This window comes from Nuphar pumila, chromosome 12 (genome assembly GCF_984573655.1).
Source record: "Nuphar pumila chromosome 12, dmNupPumi1.hap1.1, whole genome shotgun sequence".
NCBI lineage: Eukaryota > Viridiplantae > Streptophyta > Magnoliopsida > Nymphaeales > Nymphaeaceae > Nuphar > Nuphar pumila.
Genome location: NC_143260.1, coordinates 10190579 through 10215269, shown reverse-complemented (window position 1 = coordinate 10215269; position 24691 = coordinate 10190579). Strand labels below are relative to the sequence as shown.

At 37.9% G+C, this 24691-nt stretch overlaps 1 protein-coding gene and 4 pseudogenes across 3 annotated transcripts; 2 read left to right on the top strand and 3 right to left on the bottom strand.

Moving 5' to 3' along the window:
* The first annotated feature begins 1058 nt into the window (after nucleotides 1-1058).
* LOC149819952 (endochitinase 4-like) lies at nucleotides 1059-2804 on the top strand. The gene is made up of 3 exons (XM_089983533.1): nucleotides 1059-1350; nucleotides 1721-1825; nucleotides 2311-2804. The coding sequence occupies exons 1-3, from the start codon at nucleotides 1059-1061 to the stop codon at nucleotides 2490-2492; spliced, it is 579 nt and encodes a 192-aa protein (XP_089839659.1). The 3' UTR covers nucleotides 2493-2804.
* Nucleotides 2805-4536: 1732 nt separating this feature from the next.
* Nucleotides 4537-7224, bottom strand: LOC149819951 (hydroxyproline O-arabinosyltransferase PLENTY-like; annotated as a pseudogene).
* Nucleotides 7225-8308: 1084 nt separating this feature from the next.
* Nucleotides 8309-11569, top strand: LOC149819950 (uncharacterized; annotated as a pseudogene). Of its 2 annotated transcripts, XR_016426605.1 has the most exons (3): nucleotides 8309-8510; nucleotides 9644-9692; nucleotides 10750-11569. The product of XR_016426605.1 is annotated as an uncharacterized LOC149819950, transcript variant X1 (transcript). The 2 variants fall into 2 exon arrangements; XR_016426606.1 differs by lacking the exon at nucleotides 9644-9692.
* Nucleotides 11570-14527: 2958 nt separating this feature from the next.
* Nucleotides 14528-23191, bottom strand: LOC149819948 (hydroxyproline O-arabinosyltransferase 3-like; annotated as a pseudogene).
* On the bottom strand, nucleotides 18577-19746 carry LOC149819949 (aspartyl protease AED3 pseudogene; annotated as a pseudogene).
* Nucleotides 23192-24691: the final 1500 nt, after the last annotated feature.

Here is a 24691-nt window from a genome sequence, read left to right as displayed (position 1 = left end):
ATTAAGGTTGTTTTCTTTGATTAGGATTTGAATTAGGGATTTTTATATTTAATTTTATGGTTTATTTATAGTTTTTTATTTATTTTCTATTATTTTAGGGTTTTATAATTTATTTATGATTTTTGCATTTGTATATAAAAATAAAATTATTTTCTCAAATTACTCAAAATTTAAACATTTTTGGTACTTGAATCCAATTTGAGAACCATATTTCGGGCAAAAATCTATAATTTATAGATAAAATTTTATAATTAGATCTAATATGACACCAAAGCATTTATATATAAAAATCACTTATTTTCTTCTCAAATTACCCAAATTTCAAACATTTTTTTGGTATTTAGAGCAAATCCGATATCTATATCCGGGGCTAAAATCCATAATGGTGGGGCAATGTACGTTCCAAAACATTTTGGAGTTATATGACCCATTATCTATATGGGTCCAAGTTGTCCACACAAAGTAAAAATCTAACGCTAGATACAAGGAACACAACTTCTTTCATAATAGAAACAAATGTTGAGGTAGTATAATTGTTACAGTGTTCCTTCCAATCTTGAACAATCAATCAAACAGTACACCCCTATGGCCTATCCTCTCCATCTTAAAGATGGACAACAGAGTCAATGAGTCACGTCTTTGGAAAACCGGTGAATAAATGACATCACTGTTGCACTAGATGGACGGCAAAGGCAATTGTGCACCATTTAACTACGACACAAGTAGATGACAAAGGAGTTTATCTGAATTCTCCCTATAATTGAGTGAACTACCAATGCTGATTATGGCATCATATGGTCATCGATAGGGCTGGTAAACGAGCCGAACAAATGGATCAAGAGTCTTTCAAGCTTGGGTAGCTCGAGTTAAACAATCCATGCCACTCATTTCTCAGCACTATCCACTGGGCCCACCACATTTACTGGTATTGGATTTTTTGTGGAAAATATGCACAAAGAGGTGAAGTTTACATTACAATCCATGCCACTCATCAAGCTTATAAATAACACCTCATGCATGGGCTCTCCCAATTGATCTAACAAGAAGTGCATGTGAAAATGGGGAAGAGTATGAGAGAATTAATGGGGTCACTGATGGTTTTGGTGGTGGTAATGCTTATGTCCAAGGGGTGCTCTGCACAAGGCAATCCAAGAACAATCACTACTTCAGATTTCTTCAATGGCCTCCTTGCTGCCATCCCTGATTCGTGTCCAGCGAAGGATTTTTACGGATATGATGCTTTCTTAACTGCTGCCGACCAATACCCAGGCTTCGGCACCACCGGTGGCGATGACGTTCGCAAGAGGGAGCTCGCTGCATTTTTCGCCAATGTCATGCATGAAACAGGAGGTATACTTTCTATCACTGTCCTGTCTCCTAGGTGAGCACTCTAAAGATATCAATAATTAGGAAGCAACTGTGAAAATCTGTGGCTCCAAGGGGGGTGGGGGCATGAATTATGTTGCTGTGGGTCCCATGGAATGCTGTCATGTCTCCCTGGACATGACATGACATGACACATGGCAGGTTACGACACATTTAAAGTATTATTTTATAATATTTTTTTTAAATCATTCAAACATTTTAATGATGAAACATATTCTTATGTGTTTTAACGTCTCCCCCTGTCCTAACTTTCAAAAGAACTGTATATCAGTATCTCGTATTCGTATCGAGTCTCTGTATGTGTTCGTGTCCTTTGACAGATCAAAACTTGCAGGCATGTGCTTTAGACGTGAACACGATCGGCAAACTCACTGTGAGAGCTCTAACTGCATCCCAGGACAGCAGTATTTCGGAAGAGGACCCCCTTACAGCTTACGGGGTAATTTTTTTCACTGAATCTTATTTTATTTTGGTTGGTGTAATGTATTTCTGTTGGGAGCCTGGTGGTTTAATGGCTTAGCTTTACATACCCTCATCGCTGTCTTTGATTACCTTGGATTTCGAACCTCGGTCTCTTAAATCAAAGCATGGAACCTTGGTCTCATGGATCGGAGTCTAGACGGGGTGCAATATTATTGCACAAAAATTTGTGCATTAATCACCCTCCATCCCGCACCTGATAGGCCCTGTCCCCGAGATAGAGGGTGATCAGGTGCTTAATGCAATGCATAGATATTTGTGCAATCACATTACACCTGATTTTTATGGAGGGGTCTCGTGGATCGAGGAATGGCTATGATCTACGAGACCAAGGTTCTCCTCAGAGATCTGTGGTAATCAAACATACTCTAGGACTTTATATTGGCTAGGCACCTAACAGATTTATATAATGTATGTGTCTGCATATTCAAATGAATATTACAGGAGTAGGAACTACTTCGCGGCCGGGAGAGCCATTGGTTTCCACGGGCTTCATAACCCAGAGATTGTTGCTCAGGACCCTGTCATATCTTTCAAGACTGCAGTTTGGTTTTGGATGCAAAACAGTAACTGTCACAATGGGATCACCACTGGTGGTGGATTTGGTTCCACCATCAGGGCTATAAACGGCCAGCAGGAATGCAATGGAGGAAACCAGGAAGAAGTTGAGAACCGGGTCGGATACTATAGAAGGTTTTGCAGCCAATTTGGGGTGGACCCTGGGCCAAACATCTATTGCTAGCTTAGTCTTGGCCTTACCAGGCTATAAGTTTGTAAGCAACACTAGAAGCGTGTCTGTAATGACTCTGATGGGCCACCATCTAAGGAGAGGTATGTATGCATGCCCTCCATAAATAAAGAGCTAGAAGTCATGCGTCTGAGGTCTATTATATTTGTAAACTTTGTTATGCAAGTTTGCAATGCATGCCTATGTTTGAAAATACTAGAGAACAATATAATTCCTTTGCAATGTTTGTTCTTTCTCATAACATGTTAATTGAACAATGCCAAGTTTGAGCAGTAAGCTAGAATCTACTCAAAACTCACTTTAAAGGGGTGCATTTGAGCTTTGTTCATAACATGAACAGTTTGCAGAGTCTTTGGCAAAAATTAAGATCCCTGTGGATCTTGACAAGCCAAGATCTGAAGGTGGTGGTGAAAGTTAATAAAACCAGAGTAAGTTGGGCAAAGAAAACAAGAAGGAAAAACACCTCAAGTTTTTTATGGTAGCTGAGCCTTTTTCTATAATTGATTTGGTTCACCTTATTTAAAGATAGACTTGTTTGTGTAGACGAAATTATCAACAACTATCAATTGAAGTTGTGCTGGTTATTTAGAGCGAGCGTGTGAATAATAAGCAACTCTACGCTTCAATGTTGATTGAAGTAGGATCTAATTTTTGTGGATCTGTGCATCTCATATTTGTTATTATGAAATGAAGCTCAAAATTAATGATTATAGTTTTGATGAGGCAAGGATTTGTTTGCCATCTTCTGTTTCTGAGAATCTGAATGTGTAAAGGGTAAGGTCAACATGGCAAAAGTAGCCTACAGCATTTTCAGTTTGTTGGGACTTTGAAGTAGGATCATAGCCCTTCATAAAGGCATTATTTTTTTCCTCTTGATGTCTCAAGATTGCTAGACCAACTCTTCCATCACTTAAAACGTTTTCTTTGTTGGTTAGTATCAACTCATCTGGTAAAGTGCCCTGTAGCCTGTTGAACTATTTATAACTTCATTGTTACATGTAGACATAACAATCAAATGTAATATTTTTGGTCTCCCCAAAATGCATATCAAGCTTGGTTCTATTCCTCTGGGAGTGTGTGTGTGTGTGTGAATTTTAAGAGGTTTCACTTACATTATTGAACATCCACACCAGAAACCCTCATTTATTCACATTGTCACTATAATTTGTAAATTGTGTGTGGTCATCTTGTTGGAACAGGATCCATACAGCAAGTAACGATCCAGAAACACGTTTGGCAACATAGTCACAAAGCTTATTTTTGGGATTTTCTTGTGAAGGGAAAATAACATGATGAACTTACAATTTTTTCCTTGGAAAAATATATGAAAAATTGTGTATGCCAGTGGCTAGATATTTTGACAATAGTCTGCGATCAAGTTCCACAGACATAAATGGATTGTGGTAACTTTCAAAACAGCAAAATGTTTTATTCATTCAATAATATTACAAACTAAAACATTTGAAAAGTGATTATTCAAAATTCTCTTACAAGATGTTACATTCCTGCCAAAATCATGATGTGAGCATATAGTGCAATAGTTATAAACATAAAGTATGTGGTTCCTCAATTGACAGCATGACTCTGATCATTGTTCTTTTGCAAAGGATAAACACTTCAAATTTTTCGTTTTCACTGATCAAGGATGCTTTCCGGTAATAATGAATAATGAACAATTTTCTAGGGAAGACAATTCTTAATGACATTTTTGTATCAAATGAATTGGAGTAATGGTTGTCAATGTGCTTTTTTCATATGAATCGAAGACAACAAAAGGGCTGCTTGTTTCAAAGATTCCTATTTTACAAATATGTGTTTAGATAGAATCTTGAACGACGAGAAAACTTGCAAGTTCCCGAGTTGCTATTTAAGAAGATTTTATCTCAATTAAGGTCTCCAATTTGGTTAATAAAAAAATGAGATTAGAAACATTTCTAATCCTTTACTGAATCTGAAGATGCTTACAAGTTACCTATACACATAATCCTAACATCAGATGGCCCATTTACCTTTTTATTTTGATCTTACATGATTTCAACAAATCAGGATCCATGGCTTGTATACTTGGAGACTTCTATTTGGTGGAAAATTCTGCTAAATTAAGATTTTTGTCCCCAGATTCTCAACAACCATTTTCACTCATGCCAGTCAGGGATATTAGCTGTAGCCTCATTCAGCATCTTTATCAGTGTCACCTATGAATTTTTTTCACAAAATAAGCAAACAATCATTAGCTAGAGAGAGAATGCTATGTGAATTAGTGCATAAGTTGCTCTGTCCAAGAAAGTGTCTAGAGAAAAAAATATGTTCTTTAAATCTAGTATGAAATTTAACCTAAATTAGCTTATCAAAATAATTAAGCTAAATTAACATTCTGAAAATGTTCATCAAACAAGATTTTCTTGAATTGGAAAATAATATAACGCCGTTTCAGCTCATAATTTTTTACAAAATTCATGATCCAACAGCACTCCATAGACATTTAAATTCCTTGTCTTCACACGAACTACAAATTGTAACACCTATTACTACAATAGAATTTCAACATATAAAGAATGAATACATTGAAATTCTGCTCAGGGAAGTTAATAGAAAATCACGCCTTTACAATTTAGCGGATGAACTTAGTAATAGAAATCTATAAAAAATCAGTGTAATCCTTCAGCCAGGAAAAGATGAATGAAACATTGCTCCCGGCACATTTGCTTGACTTGTCAATGTGAAAATGAATCATGTGATTTGAAATCACAAGGCCCACACTGTGATTTTGAATCTCAGAAGATGTGAGTAAAGAACCGAAAATGTCCGTTACTCACTGTTCCACACATTTGCTTCAATGTGAGAATATGTGGCAAATTTGAATCCTTCTCTCACAACTGCGAGAGTGATTCAAGTAAATGTGCCCTTAGAGTAGCTTTGGTTTGAAGTTGTTTAAACACAATAAGGTAGCTTAAGGTCAAGTTGCTGGGGACTGGTATAACCATAGAAGACAAAAAACCTGGAAATGGTAAATTATTTGCTGAATCCTGTCTCAGTTTCTAAATTAAGATAAAATCAGATAACTTTCAAGAAAGAAAAAACACAACATACCACACTTTCAGGAACTCCAGGAGGAGGCAAAGCCAAATTTTTTGGAGGACTATGAATTCCAATTCTGGCACCATAAGACAAGCAATTATAAGTCCATTATTTCACAATATAAAGCACCCAATGATTGCAATTCATAAGCAAACTTACAGTAAGATAGCCAACCAGTCAATTATAAAACACATTCCAACTTTCTTCAAACAGGAAAACATAAATGAATAGTCATATTACCTTCATATTATAGGAACAGTCATAAGTATAATGTATAATGAACGTTTTATTTACCTCCAAATCCCAAGGTGGCTGAAAAAATCAAGTGTAAATCCTCCTTAAGCCTTGCTTCCAAATGTGTCCATCAAACGAATATTCAGATTCATAAGCTATGGTCATGTCTAAGTTGAAATTGAAACTTGGATAATGGTAAAAACCTGTATCATAAAATCTTTCCGAAGAATATGCGGTACACCTTGCAAGCTTGATGCTACAGCATAAGCATACCTGTGTTCATTAGGAAACACTAGACCAATTGAGCAACAAAACATGATCAGGTGCAAAATATTGAACCATTACAGAAAGTGCAGAAGAGAAGAAAAAAAAAGTTTCCGTACATTTTCCAGAATCCATCCAAAAGCTTTGTCAGTCTCTTCATCATCCTTCATTCTCAGTGAAACATTCATCCAAGTAGGGGCAATCTTTTCCAGTTGAGACTGAAATAGCCAACCAGCTTAGCACCTCTAACAAAATCACTTTTCAGAGTTTAAAATGTCAACTATAAGGGTGAAGTAAGTAAACAATGGTGAACTGAATCCACAACCAATGCTAGCATCGATAATAATGTGATAAGATCAATAACCAACAACCATAAGGGTAAAAACAACCTTTTAGCCATAGTATAAGAAAGAAAGGCCACCTTCTTGATGATTACAGGAGAATTGCCAACAGGATCTATATTTGTTACAAGCCCCTTCTCTTCTGGGTAGAACTTCCGAATCAGCTTTTCATTCTCTTTTGGCTTGATGTAGAAAAATGGAAATGCTGTCGGCGAATCTCCTCTTGCTATGTTTGGCAATGGATTCACAAGTATATGATCAAGACCTGCCATCATTATGTAGCTGCAGTTTGCATGGTCCAGATGAAAGAACAGACAACCATCATTTAGTTATAAACTTGGAAGAAATAAATAATGGAAAGATGGAGACACATTCTGCAAACTCTTACTCCTCAATTGGTGCCTTCTGCAGCCATTGAAAAAATGCCTATGGTCTGTTTAACACAATATAGCCCTACCAAATCACCATTTCAAGCAGCAAGACACTCAATTAAAGTGTGCAGACCCTGAGATTCTATTTCAAATCAAATATCGATCCAGAAAAGCACAACCAGGTTCACAGGCTACAAGAAAATTATTCAAAGCCTTGCAAGACATGAACTCAAAAACATGAAAAAAGAAAAGCTTGCCTAATGCTTACCCTGTCCTGAGCTGGTGGGAGAGGATCAACTACGAATGTCGGGATGTCGCCCATCAGGCAATTTTTCATGAAATTATCGCGAGATTTTCATAAATCTCGTGATATTTGTCACAGTGCTACTTTCTAGCTAAATCTCACAGGTTCAAACTTTCAAACTTTATTTGATAAATCTAACTCCATGAATGCGTTTACCATCATTCATTTGCTAAGGAATGTGTTTTGGATTGACGGTTATGATATGAAAAAATCATTTTTGCCAATTATGAAAAATTGGTGCATCGCAAACCATTGATTGTATCCTTTAAAAAATCTGCTTATGCACACTCGGACATGTTTCTCTCTCCTCTCTCTATATATAAATAAGCTGACCCTTAGATCATGCTTTTTCAACATGTATGTCAGATTTTTTAAGGTTAAAAAATGTCAACGGCAAAAAAATATGTTGAATTTTCAATCCTCTATCAGTTTCAACCATGGGTTTGGAATTAACATCGACTGGTTGTAGCAATGTTTGCAAGGGCGGCATTGAGTCCATATAAGGTCGCTACCTGTGTCTCTCTCCATTTAAGGTCGCTACCCCCCTATCTTTACATTTTATTGTATGGTTGAGAGGGCCCACCCTCTCTCTCTCTCTCTCTCTCTCTCTCTCTCTCTCTCTTATCACCCATATTATAAAAAGAAAAGGGATTAACTCGATGAGCCAATGCCTCTTCCTTCTTCAACTTTTACCCAAAAAAGAAAACAAAGAGAGAGAGACAGGTTGGCTCACCTGAGCCACCCTTTCCTTTCTCTTCTTCCTTTCTAAATAAAAAAAAAAATATATATATATATATATATATATATATATATATATATATATATACTCTTTCCAAACTAAAACCTTTTAACAATCACCGTAAAAGTAAAAAAAAAAACTTACTTCCATAGTCCTAAGTTTTTCTCTCACCTTTTCTTTTCCTCTTTTTTTTCTCTCTCTCTCTCTCACAGCAGAAATAGAGGGAAAGAAAGAGACTTGAGAGCCTCTTATATAGAGGTCCCAAGGCACCCACTCTTAAAGGTGGGCCTCTTCCACTTCACCATACGTGGGAATAGGGGCGGAGCCGGGGGGGGCAGGACTGGGCTGTCAGAAGCCGGGTGGACCCGGGTCGGACCTGACCCGGATCCAAAACCCGGTAGGGTTTTAAAACAGGGCCCCTGTTACGTATTGTATTCTCTTTCTCCCTGCTTGCAACATCCGACGACGCCGGCGGAATCCAGATACGATCGCTGCCGCTAGTGCTTCTGTTGTTCCCTTTCGGTGTTGGCTTCCGGTGAGTTGCAGAGTTCCTCAGCAAGCCTCGGTAAGTGATCTTCGAATCTAACTTTCTCTTTCTCTAGGTTGATTCTCATCGTCTTTCTTCATTAGTTGAAAACGAAAATCTGTCTTCATCAATTCATTTAACAAAGAGGTTTTTCATGAAAGTTTGTAAAACAGAAGGGTAAAAAGTGACTCAGTAAATTCTGATAAAGCAAATTGGTACCACTTATTCTCAAACTCATCCCATATCTTCATAACCCCTCCTTGGGATTTGAGCGATGCAAGTTGTTTTGATCAAATCGAACTTCATAGATGTGATCTGCATCATTCATTTAGTGAATATCGGTATTTAAATTGCCGAAATCTGACATATGTGCTGCTTTTTTGGTGATTCAAAAATCGATGGTTGATAAAACACAAAATTTTGTGATTTAAAAAAATACGTTCCAAGAGTTGATTCTTATTAAATCGATCAAACGGAATTCATCTACAGGATCACTTATTGGGCCTGCCTCCCAGCAAGGTAAAACTCCAGGTTGACGACACAACTTATTTTGATAGCCTTACCCCGCACATGGATTGAACACATGTTCTTTATCTATTGCCAACATTTCTAACACCTGGGCCAGCTAATTTTATATCATGAGAATTTACAGTCTTCTCTATATACTTCATAAACAAAAAAGAAAAAAGAGTCAAGTCTTCCCCATACTTTTCAACCAACAACCTTCCCCCATACGTTTCAACCTACATCCTTTAATTTCAAGTCCTCCGGCAACAGTGTTGTCTTTCTTTTAAGAATTATGTTATGAGTGATCGTACACACACACACACAAACACACACACACACACACACATATATATATATATATATATATATATATATATATATATATATATATATATATATGAGAGAGAGTAATGGGTCGTGCTAAACTCATTTGGTGCTAAACCGCATGCTAAATAGTTTTTTCGGACGTTTTTCATTTTATTTTTAAATTCTGACCGTTCAGATGTGATCTATGTACTTGATTTTATAGGGATCAGCTCTTGAAGCTTTTGATTCTAACACATGGGTTTTTATAAAGTTTGAAAAATCAACGGTCCAAAATCTTTATAATTTTTTAAGGCTCCAAACATCATTTCTTTCATCGAAAATGATGTTTTCCGGTGTAGCGTGGCTGCGTGAGGCGTTAGAGGGTGGCAGCGATGCTGTAACTGACCGGTAATTCCCAACTGCCTCTCTGTTATTACTTCCATTGATTCATTGAAGAACCACAAGAAGCAAAGCATTTTCTCATTTAAGTTGTTGGTTAGTACGAGAGTGACGGGGCCTTCGCCTTTTATGGATCTTCAGTTCGTACCTAGTTTTAGTTTTGCCTAGAAGGATATGATAGGAACGAAAAAATTGGTGATTTTCTTGATATTGTTAGAGGTTGTTTTCTTTTCCAAAAAATGGAATGATTTGGGTGATAGTATTATGCAGAAAAACAATTTTTTGATGCACCTACTTGTCCACAAAAACAAGATGAGTTGTGAAAATTTACATAACATGAAGAAGAGTTATGACAGCTTTTGGGTAAATATTGGTGGCTCTTGCCATGCTGGTTGCAACCGTGGTTTGCAATTATTTTGAAAAGACTCAACCACTTGCAAAAGTGTTTGTGGAAGACTTGCATGAATGGGACAGGATGTTAATCTCTCTCTCTAGCGTAAGTGGGTCTTTCAAAATTGTGAATGGTTGCTTCCTATTTTGCTTCTAATTTGTGTGGCTTTTTTTCTTGTTGAAAATGATACTTCCTCATGCCATGATGTACTGCTTGTTGATCGGATTATCACCTATTTCTAATTATATTGAAACTCCTACAAAGAAGCATCTTTACCCAATGTCATTTTGTTGGCATACTGCAAGTATACTCGCATCTTTGCCCACTGTCATTTTGATGGTTGTTATTTGATGGTTGATAATTGATACTTCTTACATATGTTATTGGAATTGAATATATATATATATATATATATATATATATATATATATATATATATATATATCTTAACTTGTAAAATTTAATTGTGTAATCAATTTGGTTTCATCTAATTGTTTAAATTTTATTGTTTTTTTAAGAAGTTATTTATTTTCCCTAGATTTTGCCGATAAAAACTCACTCTCGAGAAAAATATTTTTTTTTGAAAATCTCACAAGAAATTCATAGTCGAGAAATTGCAGTTTTAAACTTTTGTCACTATGGTCATAACTTTTGATACCCCTTTCTCTTCCTTAGAAGAAGAAAAAGAAGAAAAGAAGAAAAGAAGAAGCTTATAGCTTAGATGATGAGCATCAGTAGATCCTCTTATGTTCCGTACCTGAGGAGGGCTCTCTTAGCCGGAATCCGGCAGTTCCCCTTCTCCTCAGAGGCTGCGGCCACGAAATCCCAGTCCCAAACCCAAAAGCTCGAGCGCATCGCAGACGAGCTCATCAGTCTCACCAAGCTTGAGCGGTACGATTACACCATCCTCTTCCGTCACAAACTAGGGTTCCAGAACTACGGCCCCATGGTCTCCGGCCTCGGCTCCTCGACGACAGCCTCATCCGGTGGAGCCTCTGCGGCATCTGCGGAGGCGAAGCCTGCCGACAAGACGGCGTTCGATATCAGACTCGAGAAGTTCGATGCCTCAGCGAAGATCAAGATCATCAAGGAGGTGAGAACGTTCACGGATTTGGGGTTGAAGGAGGCCAAGGATTTGGTGGAGAAGGCGCCTGTTGTCATAAAGAAGGGGGCAACGAAGGAGGAGGCAGATGCCATTGCTGAGAAGCTCAAGGGGTTGGGGGCCTCCATCGTCTTAGAGTGAGCGAACGGTACATTTTTGATGGATTTTTTTTGTTTTGTTTTTTGCGTAATGGAAACCGAAAATCATGGCTATTGGGTTGCAGATGATGTTTTGCTTCTCATCACTTAGAAGGTAAATGTTTCAATTGCTGTAAAGAATGTGGGTAGAGACTCCATGAGATGAGGCTTCTAGAATTGAATGAGATAGCTTTTCACATCTGAATGATGTGATTTCATTCAGTAATGATTTGGTTCTCTTTTCCTCTGATAAAAATGGTGAATAGCACTAGTATATGACATGCTACTGAATTTTTTTTCTTTTTTCCCTGCAATATCTGTAAATTTTTCAATGTTCCAATTGGGGAAGCTAGTATAACTCGTTTTAATTGGTAATTTCATTGTGTCATGGTTTCAAACATGCATCTTGGGATCACCAATGTGCTCCAATGTTCTACTTCCATGCTGAGTATATGTTGCGGCATTATGCATATTTGCGGAAGATTGGCTGTGACAGTTCTCCGCTACAAAAGGCTGCATCAGTGTGGATGCCCTGATTCTTTGCAGAGATTTTAGATTAGGATCTATCCTGGATAACGAGAACCAGAACAACTCGTGGATGATCAAGACCAGCCCATGCATTAGACTGCATGCTGAACTGCCATTGCTTTCATCTTGTCTCATCCTGCTCTATGCCCCTTTACAGTCATGCTTGCATGCTGCCATTGGCTCATAGCCAAGTTAGCCAACCCACACTGCATGTCTTACATCTTGCATCTTCTGCACTACTGTGTCTGACTCCTATATCCTCCTACAAGCCCTTTACACTACACTACCATGCAATATCACGTGCTACTATCTGTTGTTGCCAGCCAACAACCTGCATTATGGTGCGAGCTATCCATTCTCTAAACACTGTCATTGTTTTTCAACTTAGTTGACTTATTTTAATTGAATGAGGGATAAATCATAAACTATGAACTGTTTTTAGGCTCTGTTTGGGTGCTGGGAGCTGGAAGGAGTTTATGTATTTTGAAAAGTAGGAGCTAGCTACCGAATCTTGGATTTAGTAGCTACCACCTCTAAGAGGTGGTAGTTGCTAAATCTGGTTTTTAGTGCAAATACAAAGTGGAGACGATCTGACCTTTCTCATTTCCACAAATTACCTTCTCAACATCATTCTCCCAAACAACCTCCACCATAGTAGTTTTACCAGATTTAAACCCAAATCCTCAACTCCCATCCCAGCTGCCAGCTCTGAATCGAGCCTTAGTTTCTTTAGAACAAAAAAAGAATTTTTTATCAAACTTAAAAGGTCTTTTAGGTAATTCATTTAAAAGACTAAATGAAGACAAAAGTGTTCAAAATTTATTTTGCAATACAAAAAAAAACATACACTACTATTCACCCTTCTATATGCACTTCATGGATTTTATGCTACAGTTAATCTGTCAACTAATTTGTTGCTTAGTGGCTATTATGCCATTAGTGAATGGCGATTTTTCTTTGTTTTTAACAATTGATATGAAATTTTGTTTTTGTGTCTAGCATACAATAAACTGATGCCATGATTATGTGATGAAGAAAGTTATTTCAAATCACATGAGCATCTTTTGGAAGGTAAACAAATAACCTCTTAATCCTGTGATGCATTAGTAGTATCATATATTACTAGTTTTATATGGCACTTCTTTCAAAGAAAAAAATTGTACAATAATGTAGACTTTTTTAGTTCTAACTTCTAGATTTTCTTATTATTTCCTTCCACCTCAAATGAACATAAAACTCCTTCATTTCTTGCTTTTGCTTTCCTCAAGCTTCCACACAACACATTGGTACTTTTGTCACTACATTTATGCCCTCTAGGTACCTTTTTTATTTTTTATTTTTGATTGGCAAGCTTAGGGATACTCCCATGGGATTCAAATGCCAGGTGCCTTGGTCATGATAGTGTTACCTTATGGATCCCAATGTACTTTAGAATACGTCCATGAGCCAGGAATACAATGTAATTAAACACTCATTTACAATGAAAATACCTATAGAACACAAGACTTATAAACAATTTCATTAAGTATGAAATTCAAATAATACAAAAGAAATAAAAAATTACAAATGAGCCTCACTACAATACTCAAAACCTAAAAATGTACCCATCACTCTCTTGCCTTACAAAGGCACCCACCCACCCATATTTATAGAGAAAATAAGGGAGAAGAGAGAGATTAAAAGAGGAGGAGCCCTTCTAGCCATTGGATTAGCCTCCAACGGCTAGAACAAAGTCAACCTAGGTTGACCAAAGACTTAGTCAACTTAGGTTGACTAAGCTAAATATATATATATATATATATATATATATATATATATATATATATATATATATATATACAAACCAATTATACATTTATCTTAACACCCCCCTCAAACTTACAGTGACTCCATTTGGTGCTTTTTTAAAGAGTGCTTAATCATACCTTCCATAATCACAAAGGATCTTTAATAGTATCAATGCTTAAAATACCCGCAAGAAGATCTAATAAGAACAATTTAACAAGAAATAACTATACTTATATAACTTATGGAGAGAGGATGACCAAGCACACAAACATAACAATATGTAGAAAATATTTAACAAGTCAATTTAACATTTTCAAAAATCATTGAAAGTAAAATAGGATAGTCATTAAAAGACTTTGAGTTAAAAGGTTCTTAGTTCACAAGAGAACATAATAGAATACTATCAAGAGATGCAAACAATAGTAACAATAAAGTCATTCTATGAAAAACATGCAAATATATGTCTATCATAAAAGGTCACATTAATGCATATCAATATCATCACAAAGGATTACAAATGATTTTCACATAGTGGAAGATACAAGAAATGATTTTCATCATTTAATTAAGCGAAGTCAAATACACAAAGATCAATTACATTTTGGAAGTAATATCAGTCATACAACTAAAAAGGTTACTTATGGACCAATTTTAAGAAATAACAATAAGCAAACATTCAAGAGCTAGTGCTTAGAAACAAGTGAAAATACAAAAAGGGATCCCAATGAGGATCCACACAAGTACAATAGGAGTGTACAAGCATTAGTTTATCAAAAGTAATACAAAGTGAAAACAATTTCAAGAGCAATAAAATGCTCATAATAGCCACTATGGGCGTACACAATATAACACACAAGAACATGTATGAATTCCAATTCTGGCACCATAAGACAAGCAATTACAAGTCCATTATTTCACAATATAAAGCACCCAATGATTGCAATTCATAAGCAAACTTACAGTAAGATAGCCAACCAGTCAATTATAAAACACATTCCAACTTTCTTCAAACAGTGAAACATAAATGGAAAGTGCTATTACCTTCATATTATAGGAACAGTCACAAGTATAATGTATAATGAACGCTTTATTTACCTCCAAATCCCAAGGTGGCTGAAAAAATCAAGTGTAAATCCTCCTTAAGCCTTGCTTCCAAATGTGACCATCAAACGAATATTCACATTCATAAACTATGGTCATGTCTAAGTTGAAATTGAAAAATGGATAATGGTAAAAACCTGTATCATAAAATCTTTCCGAAGAATACGCCGTACACCTTGCAAGCTTGATGCTACAGCATAAGCATACCTGTGTTCAGTAGGAAACACTAGACCAATTGAGCAACAAAACATGATCAGGTGCAAAATATTGAACCATTACAGAAAGTGCAGAAGAGAAAAAAAAAGTTTCCGTACATTTCCAGAATCCATCCAAAAGCTTTGTCAGTCTCTTCATCATCCTTCATTCTCAGTGAAACATTCATCCAAGTAGGGGCAATCTTTTCCAGTTGAGACTGAAATAGCCAACCAGCTTAGCACCTCTAACAAAATCACTTTTCAGAGTTTAAAATGTCAACTATAAGGGTGAAGTAAGTAAACAATGGTGGACTGAATCCACAACCAATGCTAGCATCGATAATAATGTGATAAGATCAATAACCAACAACCATAAGGGTAAAAACAACCTTTTAGCCATAGTATAAGAAAGAAAGGTCACCTTCTTGATGATTACAGGAGAATTGCCAACAGGATCTATATTTGTTACAAGCCCCTTCTCTTCTGGGTAGAACTTCTGAATCAGCTTTTCATTCTCTTTTGGCTTGATGTAGAAAAATGGAAATGCTGTCGGCGAATCTCCTCTTGCTATGTTTGGCAATGGATTCACAAGTATATGATCAAGCTCTGCCATCATTATGTAGCTGCAGTTTGCATGGTCCAGATGAAAGAACAGACAACCATCATTTAGTTATAAACTTGGAAGAAATAAATAATGGAAAGATGGAGACACATTGTGCAAACTCTTACTCCTCAATTGGTGCCTTCTGCAGCCATTGAACAAATGCCTATGGTCTGTTTAACACAATATAGCCCTACCAAATCACCATTTCAAGCAGCAAGACACTCAATTAAAGTGTGCAGACCCTGAGATTTTATTTCAAATCAAATATCGATCCAGAAAAACACAACCAGATTCACAGGCTGCAAGAAAATTATTCAAAGACTTGCAAGACATGAACTCAAAAACATGAAAAAAGAAAAAGCTTGCCTAATGCTTACCCTGTCCTGACCTGGTGGGAGAGGATCAACTACGAATGTCGGGATGTCATCCATCAGATTTTCAGGCCTCCCTGAATGCAGAACTCTTGTGAATCCTCCCATTGCAGACCTGGGACGATCCTTCATCTTCTTATACCAATAGTACATTACCCTACACTGCCATTGGTTGTAAGGCGAATCATGGGCCGTAACTGCCACATGAAATGGCTCCCTCGAATTCTCTAAATTCTTCTCCAAATCTGGCCTCAGTGATGGGGGTGATAAACTTCAGTGGCCATCCGTCATTCACACCATCTAAACTTTCATTTGCTTCTTGCGTTCTATGGTGGATCACCATAGTGATCATGTTATAAGAGACGTCGAGAAACGTCCCATGCTTCGAATTACAGTCATTCTAATAAGATCCCCTTGCTCTGAATCCATCAAAAATCAATTAATTTGTGGAAGCAGGAAACCAGGAATAAAAAAAACAATGTAAGAATTCAATGAAAATGGAATTGAAACACAAATACAACAACTACTACAACTACGCCTTCATCGCAAAACAATTGGGGTCGGCGATATGAACCAACAAAGAAAATCATTTTGGGTCTTGCACATGAATCCTTCTCCTCCAATCATTTCTATCCATTGCTACGTCCTCCCTGAGGTTCAAAGCATTCATATCCTTTCCTATCGTCTTCATCCAAGTCTTCCTAGGCCTACCCCGACCTCTTTTAATTAATATATTTTTCCATTTCTCCATCCTTTTAACTGGAGCATCATTAGGCTTTCGCCGAATATGTCCAAACCACCGTAAACAATTCTCTCTCATCTTATTTTCAATGGGCGCAACACCTACCTTCTTAGGTATTTCCTCGTTTCGAATCTTATCTTTTATTGTATTTTCACACATCCATCTAAGCATATGCATCAGAGCTACACTCATTTTTTGAATATGATGTCTCTTAGCAGCCAAACATTCTATACCATATAGTAAAGCGGGCTTAATAGTCGTCTTATAAAACTTTTCCTTCAACTGCAATGACATTCTACGTTCGCACAACACTTCAGAAATTGAAACACAAATAAGAACTAAAATAAAAGTGTTTATTCTTAAATATAAAAACTAATTTTTTAACAAAATCTAAAATTATAGTTAGTGAGAAAAGTGGGAGGAAACCCATTAAAAATATGAAAAGTAGAGTGACAACGTATAAAAAGAAGAATAAATGAAGCATGTGGAAAGCACAGGAGAAGTATGTGAGAATAGAGATTTTCATCAAATTTCCTAAGCTTATCACACTTCCAAAGCCAGTTTCCAAAAAATGAGCTTCTCACCTATCTAAAAAGCTTCCTGTAACTGATTTAAACCTTCAATTTTTTTGGTAAAATGATTCCTGCCAATTTCATGAAACTTCATCCGACGATTCAAATAGCATCGAACAGCCAATTACTAATAGTCACAGGATTCACAACCGAAAAAGCTCAGATTATTGGTATGAAGAATTCCCTCAAATACCTTTTGGAAAATCCTACCTGCCACTTCTCAAAGGCTACCATTAAACTACAACAGTTTCTATATTCCTAAGTAGGGCTATACACAAAACGAATCATGCTAAGTTCATGCTACCTTAAGCTCGGCTCATTTGGCATGAAACCGGGCTTTCAGCTTTTCTTAAATGAACACAAGTTTAAGCTCTAGGTGGTTGGTTTATAAAACTATAAAGTGTTGTTTCATTGCAGGGTGTGGCCATAAACTTGGTGAAAGATCGAATCCCAATGGTGATACTTGTAAATAAGGGCGTCAACGGATTATGTTTGGTTTGGACCCAAACCTGTATAATCAGACCCACCATAAAAAAAGCCTGTATAATCATAGTCATTCACAAGTTTTGAAATTTTAGTTTTATATTTTATTTTATTATAATTTTTTTTAACCTCTTTTAGCAAAATATAAAAAAGTATATTGCCTCCTTTATATTTTATTCTATTATAAAAAAATTTTGCCCCCCTTTAAGCAAAATATAAATATTTATATTGCCCCCTTTATATTTTAGTTTTATATTTTATTTTATTATAAAAAAAATTTGCCCCCTTTAAGTAAAATATAAAAATTTATACTGCCCCTTTATATTTTATTTTATTATAAATTTTTTTACTCCTCTTTAAGCAAAATATAAAAATTTATATTGCCCCCTTTATATTTTACTTTTATATTTTATTTTGTTATAAAAAAAAATTTGGCCCCTTTTAAGCAAAATCCTGGATCCGCCACTGTTTTCATGTATTCAGATTCAGATGTTTGTTGGATTCAAATTCAGTTAACTGTCTAAAACTGAATCCGAACTGTTTAGTTCGGATCAGATATACAGAATTATTTACTAAATCCGGCTAAATAGTAATCCATTGATCAGGTATCCGAACTAAACCCGATCCATTTGACATCCCCATCTTGCACTCATCCCCTTATTGTGATAAAAGAACAAACCAAGAATGTACCACTAGTATAATAAAACCAAATAAGCCACACAACATCAAGTATAATAGCAATAAGAAGATAAAAAGAAAGAGTATGACTACTAGAAGAAGGAATATTTTGTTATTCCATAACAAAAAAAAAGAGGCAACAACACAAATTGTGGTGTAAAGCAAGAGCCAGCCATAGGGCTCACGTGACAGACCCTGGTCTCTAGGTGCAGAGCTCACGTGACACACCCAGACGAGAGTTGGGTATGTCGTAGAGGACCCTGTGGTTCTGCTGTTGCATAGTGGCAATCACGTTCACCACAGAGTTCACATTGATTGGTGCAGCAGCCATGGCCAAGCAGGTTGTGGTGCCAAAGGTACTGTGTATGACGACGTACTCCTCCGGCAAGGTCATGTTCATCCCGTTGAATTGGAACGTAATTGTTGGTGGCACGATCGGTGTGTTGTAGCATGTATCGAACCCGCCGAGCGAAGACACCGGCTGGTTGATCCGTCTTCGGAACTCATCCCGGACCGCAACGTAGGCCAGTGGCACCAACCGGGTCACCATGGTGCCCGAGTCAAATATGGTCCCACCACCGGTGGTGGGGTCGAATGCCAGAGCACCAGGAGGGATGCTCACAAGCCTGATCCCTACTCTTATCCCAGTCATGTTGACATAGTACAAGGATGGCCGTCTCGGGTTTGTCAACAATGGGGTGTATTTGATCCGTATCGGCTGGCCGGTCAGCCCGAGACGCAATGAACCGGTGAAGTTCATAGACCTGAAGTTGGGGAGGCAGTATGAGAATGTCTTTCGGTACAGGTTGCCTGCTTGTGATAGGAGTGACAATGGGCCTCGGCCTAGTCCGAGCAGACCCTGAGGCGGGATTGAGGTCCCAGTCACAGTCTTCAGGCAGCCAAAGGCATAGCCCGGCAAAGTGTCACTAGCTAAAGTGAGCGAGTCAAGTGACAGCGATGCCTCGAAGGCCGAGTCACCATACTTCATGTTGAAATGACAATCCGACGTGGCGCAGAACGAGTTTGGCACTTGTCGGCACTGAGGTGCGCCACATTGCAGGCTCTTGTAGGTTGGTGATTGTTCAAAGGTGAAGAGGGTTGGGGATGAGCAGCCTGTGCACCCACTGCATGGAACCCATGCAGCATCATTGCTTGTGTCCATGACCATGAACAGGGTCTGGCCTGGTGTGCCCACATTGGCCTTGACCAAGTAGTTGCCTGCCTGTTGGAACTGGCGACCTGAGCCTATGGGCACACTTGTTTTGCCATTGAGGCTGTCAAGGTAGATCAAACGAGCCTTGTCATGGACATTGATTTGGTCTAGAGACGGCAAGGCATAGGATGACTTGAAAGGGGAGAGGTCACTGTTCATGGGGATGAGAGTTAAGCTCAAGGAGGAAGGTGGGGAGGCACTGGTTACACATAGGAATGTGAAGAAGAAGAAGGAGAAGGGAAAGGAGGAGAATGGGTTTGCCATTGTGAGGGTGGGATAGAACTGAGCAAGAGTGATGAAGGGGATATATAGTTTCTTTGGGGGAGGATAATACACTGATTTTCCTGACTGGATTCCATTTGTTTTGTTTTGTTTAATTTTTTCTTTCGTCTTTTGGTGGCAGACTAAAGACTTTAGACTTTCCCCATAAAAGTTTTGTTGGTATTTTTCTAGTATTTAAAAAATGCTAGAGTGAGCCAAAATCCAGCAGGAAATTGTGGTTTTTTTTTCTGATGTTGAGATCTGGAATTTGGTTTATTAATAGTATTTTGTGGGGATCAAGATGAAAAGTTTTGTTACAATGGTAAGTCTAGAAAAGGTCCCTTTGTTTAAGAATTGGAAGGTTGACTTCCTAACAGTAGAAAGTTGAGATCTCTATAACAAATATCTCGAGATTTATGAAAATCTTGCCATAATATCCCGAGGTTTAATATCGTGAGAAATTGCCTGAAAGTTTAAAAGGGCAAATTCTTGTGAGATTTTTCAAAATATTGCAAGATTTATGAAGAAAACATAAATACGGCAATTTAAACATGATATTTATGTTTTAAACAGCTTTTTATCATGAAAAAAAGCATGCGTTTTTATTTTTAAATAATTTTTATTAATATTTTCTTATAAAAACTGTTTTTTATATTTTTTAATTTATTTTTTATTGCCAAGATTTTGCCAAAAAATGCGAGATTTATGAAATTTTGTTAATTTATCACGAGTTTTTGACAAACTAGATTTTTGCCGAAAAAAATGTTTGTCACTATTGTTTAGATTTTATCTCTCATTTGGATCAACAATCATTTAGGATGTGGGGGTACTTTAACTGGATTAGAAGGCAAGCATGAAATTATTGCATGGTCCACTTGAGTGAAGGATTATAGACAAGTGCAAGGGAATGACACGTATGGTGTAGGGCCCATTCTTAGCTGTCAGACTCAAAGATTGGTTAAATTAGCTCACCCAGTAGGCATGATCCAGTAGTCGTGCCGAATACTTAGCGAAGCAGTTAAACCCTTAAAACGCAACACGTGTTCCATCGATGTCCCCAACATTGTGCACGTGCCGCGGCTTTTTGTTATTAGCAAGATGGGATAAGCCAACAGAGTTTTACGCTGCTAGCCCAGTCCGGCCTCCCGAAACAGTTAAATTTATTATTATTTTTTAAAAGCCCAGTGCTAACCCAGCCCTGATTCCATATGAAATAGATTTTTATCCATTTTTGTAGCCCAGTCCTAACCCAGCCGGGACTGCAGCAAATAGTTTGATTTGTCCATATAAAATAGATTTTTATTAATAATTGTAGCCATTTTTTATTTTATCTCAAAAAAAAATTTGGGGGGGCGCTGCCCCCGAACCCCCGACTATCAAACCAGTTTTTTTTTCCTACACCCTGTTTGCCTCCCCCCCCCCCCCCCCCCCTCACATGAATCCTAGCTATGCCACTGGCTAGGACAGTGATGTAAGTATGATATGCAGAGCCAGTGGGGCTAGGTCTCTGTTCTTGAAGGTGGTTTCTTCGCGTAAATACAAAAAAAAAAAGACGGAGTTAGGCATTGATGGACATACCGCGGACATTGTTGACATAGTAATTAGAAAAGTCATCTGACTATGACCACAAGGGCTCGTTATTTGGTAGGAGTGACTTGTGAATGTTACCAAGTTAACGACGAGACATCACAAGTTTGAAACCCGTAGGCGGAGTTTCTTGTCGCAAGGTAGAAGTTGGGTGTATTCCTTGATGGGCAAAGAAAACCTCAAAAGTCTTACCAACTGGTCGGCGATGGAGCGGCGATGGAGGGTTTTTTTCTTTGATTATCCAAAAGAAAAAAAGTCATATTGACTAGTTGTATCAAAATACTTGTAAGGACACGCGATTGGTGCAACCACTTAAGGGGTAGCCGCCATGGCCAGTGGGGTCATTGTGAGGGTGCTGAGATGAAGACACCAGATCATTAATCCCCATTGACATATGGATCTGTCTGTAGCTTTCAGAAGTGAGCCACTTAAGGTAGGGTGGTTGTGGAGTCCCACTCAGGGTTTTTTTCGCTTTGGTGAGGGTTCCTGGTCATAAAAAAAAAGCACATGGTTGGTGCATACATATGCTCCGACCCATGTTCCAAGTTGGAACTATGTTCAAATAAAAAAATAATATGTTTAATCAGCCAGCTTGTCAAGGTACAAAGGCACGAGTAATCATTCATCCAAGACATTTCTGTTTAATATGTTTCCAGTTCATGATCAAAACCAACATCACATGATAGAAGCTTTAATCATTCTTCACCATAATTTAGCAACATAAAGTGCCATCGAGAAAATACAGAAGGATTGGTTGATTTTACAGGTCTGGTGGCACTCTTATAATTCGGATTCTGTAAGATAAAGGTCATTCTACTTTATTATAACTTTTGTCCACTAGGGATGGCAGTGGACCCGGATGAGGGACAAGGTCTCCACCCTCGCCCCGTCTCAAACTTTTGTCCACTAAGGATGGCAGTGGACCCGGATGAGGGACAAGGTCTCCACCCTCGCCCCGTCTCAAACTTTTGTCCACTAGCTAGGGATGGCAGTGGACCGGGATGAGGGACAAGGTCTCCACCCTCCCCATCTCAAATTCCTGCCTTCCATCCTTGCACATGTTTTGATTTTAACATCCATCTCCTTTTCATGTCCTCAATCCCCGGCCCAAACGGGGCAAGGCAAGTCTGGGCCCCATTTTCTCTCGGTCCACTGCCATATCTAAAGAAGGATTGGGGATGGGGTAGGGTGAGGTGAGGTGGGGTGGGGCAAGGCAGGGCAGGAGAAAGCATAAGTCCATCCCTGCATCCATCCTCGCACGGGTTTTGATGTTAACTTGCATCCCCGTTTCATGTCCTCCCTCTCCGGTGCGGAACTGGTTTCCCCAAGTCCACTGCCATCACTATTATCCATCTTCAAAACTTACGGCTCCCTGAAAATCCATTAAGGGAATCGGGCAATGCCGACTCGGGGCTGAATCCAACTGAATCAGCCAACTTTTAACTATAAAAAGACACGTGTTACAAAAATATTAAAAAATTATTTTTGACCATTTTAAGATTTATTTGAAATTAAGCCGGTTCAGGTCAGCTTCATATCAATTTTCTGCCGGTACAGTATGAATTGGCCAATTCTAACATTGGTTTCAAGTATAGGAGGCACCCACGCAGTTAGGGTGAATCCAGACTTGAATCAGATTTTTGGGTATGGTATCAGGTTCAGACCCAGTCTAATCGGGTCCACAATAAGAAAAACCATACCCGAATCCGATAAGAACTACATGAACCAAACCCGAACCATACCCAGTAAAACCATATTTTTTATCATTTTTATATTAAAAAATTACGGTCTTAATCGGAACTCAGGTTAGGTCTGGGTCCGGTATAAAATTTCACAAATTATACCTGGGTCCATGTATTAATCAGACCTTCATGTCTGGACTCGGGTTTTAATCGGGTCTTCTTATTTATCACCATACCCGGACCCTATAAGGTTTGGTTCGAGTCGGGTCCAAGTAAACCAGATCCGTTGACACTCCTATAAGGCACCCACAGTGAAGAACTGCAAAAGTTACCCACACCCCCTGCATCTTCAAAAACTACATAAGAAAAAAAAGGAAAGAGAAGCTCTCAATTTAAGAATTGCTGGCCTCCACATGGCAGCATAGCATAATAACAGTATACTGTGAGACCACTTGGCTCTCATGCATGTGGATGTTCAATGCTTGATTGGTCCAGTAGCTTCTTCATATTGTTTATATCCAGCAGCAGCAAATCAAGGCTTATTTCTTACCTTTGGGGAATCCTAAGATGAAGGGAAATAGCATGCACCCCAAGAGAGCGGATCCAGTGATCCATCGAGCATCTTGAATCTCCTCTCGGACCCTAATGCTCAGCAAGGACACAAAGATTGCTTAAGTGCCCGCATATGTGACACACAGGCCAATCAAACAACAGCATTATGAGTGGGGGCTGCACTTTGCTGCTGTGGGGCTTATGGAATGCTGTCATGTGATTGGCCTGTGTCACATAGACAGGCACTTAAGCAAGCCCTAGAGCCCGTTCACAGTAACAACAATGTGACCTAGTGATTGGTTAGCAGTACGGAAACTGAAAAATACTTCAAAGAATATATGACCCAACTTAATAAAAACACACACAACATACATTTCATATAACCATGTGCCATAGTTTAAAAACTAGCTCAGTGAACTCAGTGACTCTGCCCAGATCACTTAGTCACTGGTTGAACTCAGTTTTTATAAAACTCGGCCGAGTCATGGTATGTACATATATAATATATTGTATATATAATTACATATATTACAAAAACTATAATATAATTATTATGTATATTATATATAAAAATGTGATTATACATGTATTAATAAAATTATACATCAAATATATTATAAAAAAATATCATATAATACATATTATATATAATATATTGATAAAATATAGATAATATGTACATATATTTATATTTTATATAAAATATAAAATTAACATGACCGAGTTGAGTCACCGAGTTTACCCGGCCGAGTCACGAGTCACTCAAGGATGAGCAGAGTGAAGAGTGACTAGGTTTTAAAACCATGCCATGTGCTGTATGTGCAGTTTCATCAAACTGCACCATCTCATGTGGGTTTCTTTAAAAGAAAACTATTACACACTACTGAGCACATACAGAGAGGTCTGCTAAAGCCTAAATCACACCACACAAAAGAGTGTACAATATTCATGATAATCAACCAATTAGGTTATACTTTTCTTGAGAAGCTGGCTGAGAGCAAGATCTGAATATGGTAGTGTCA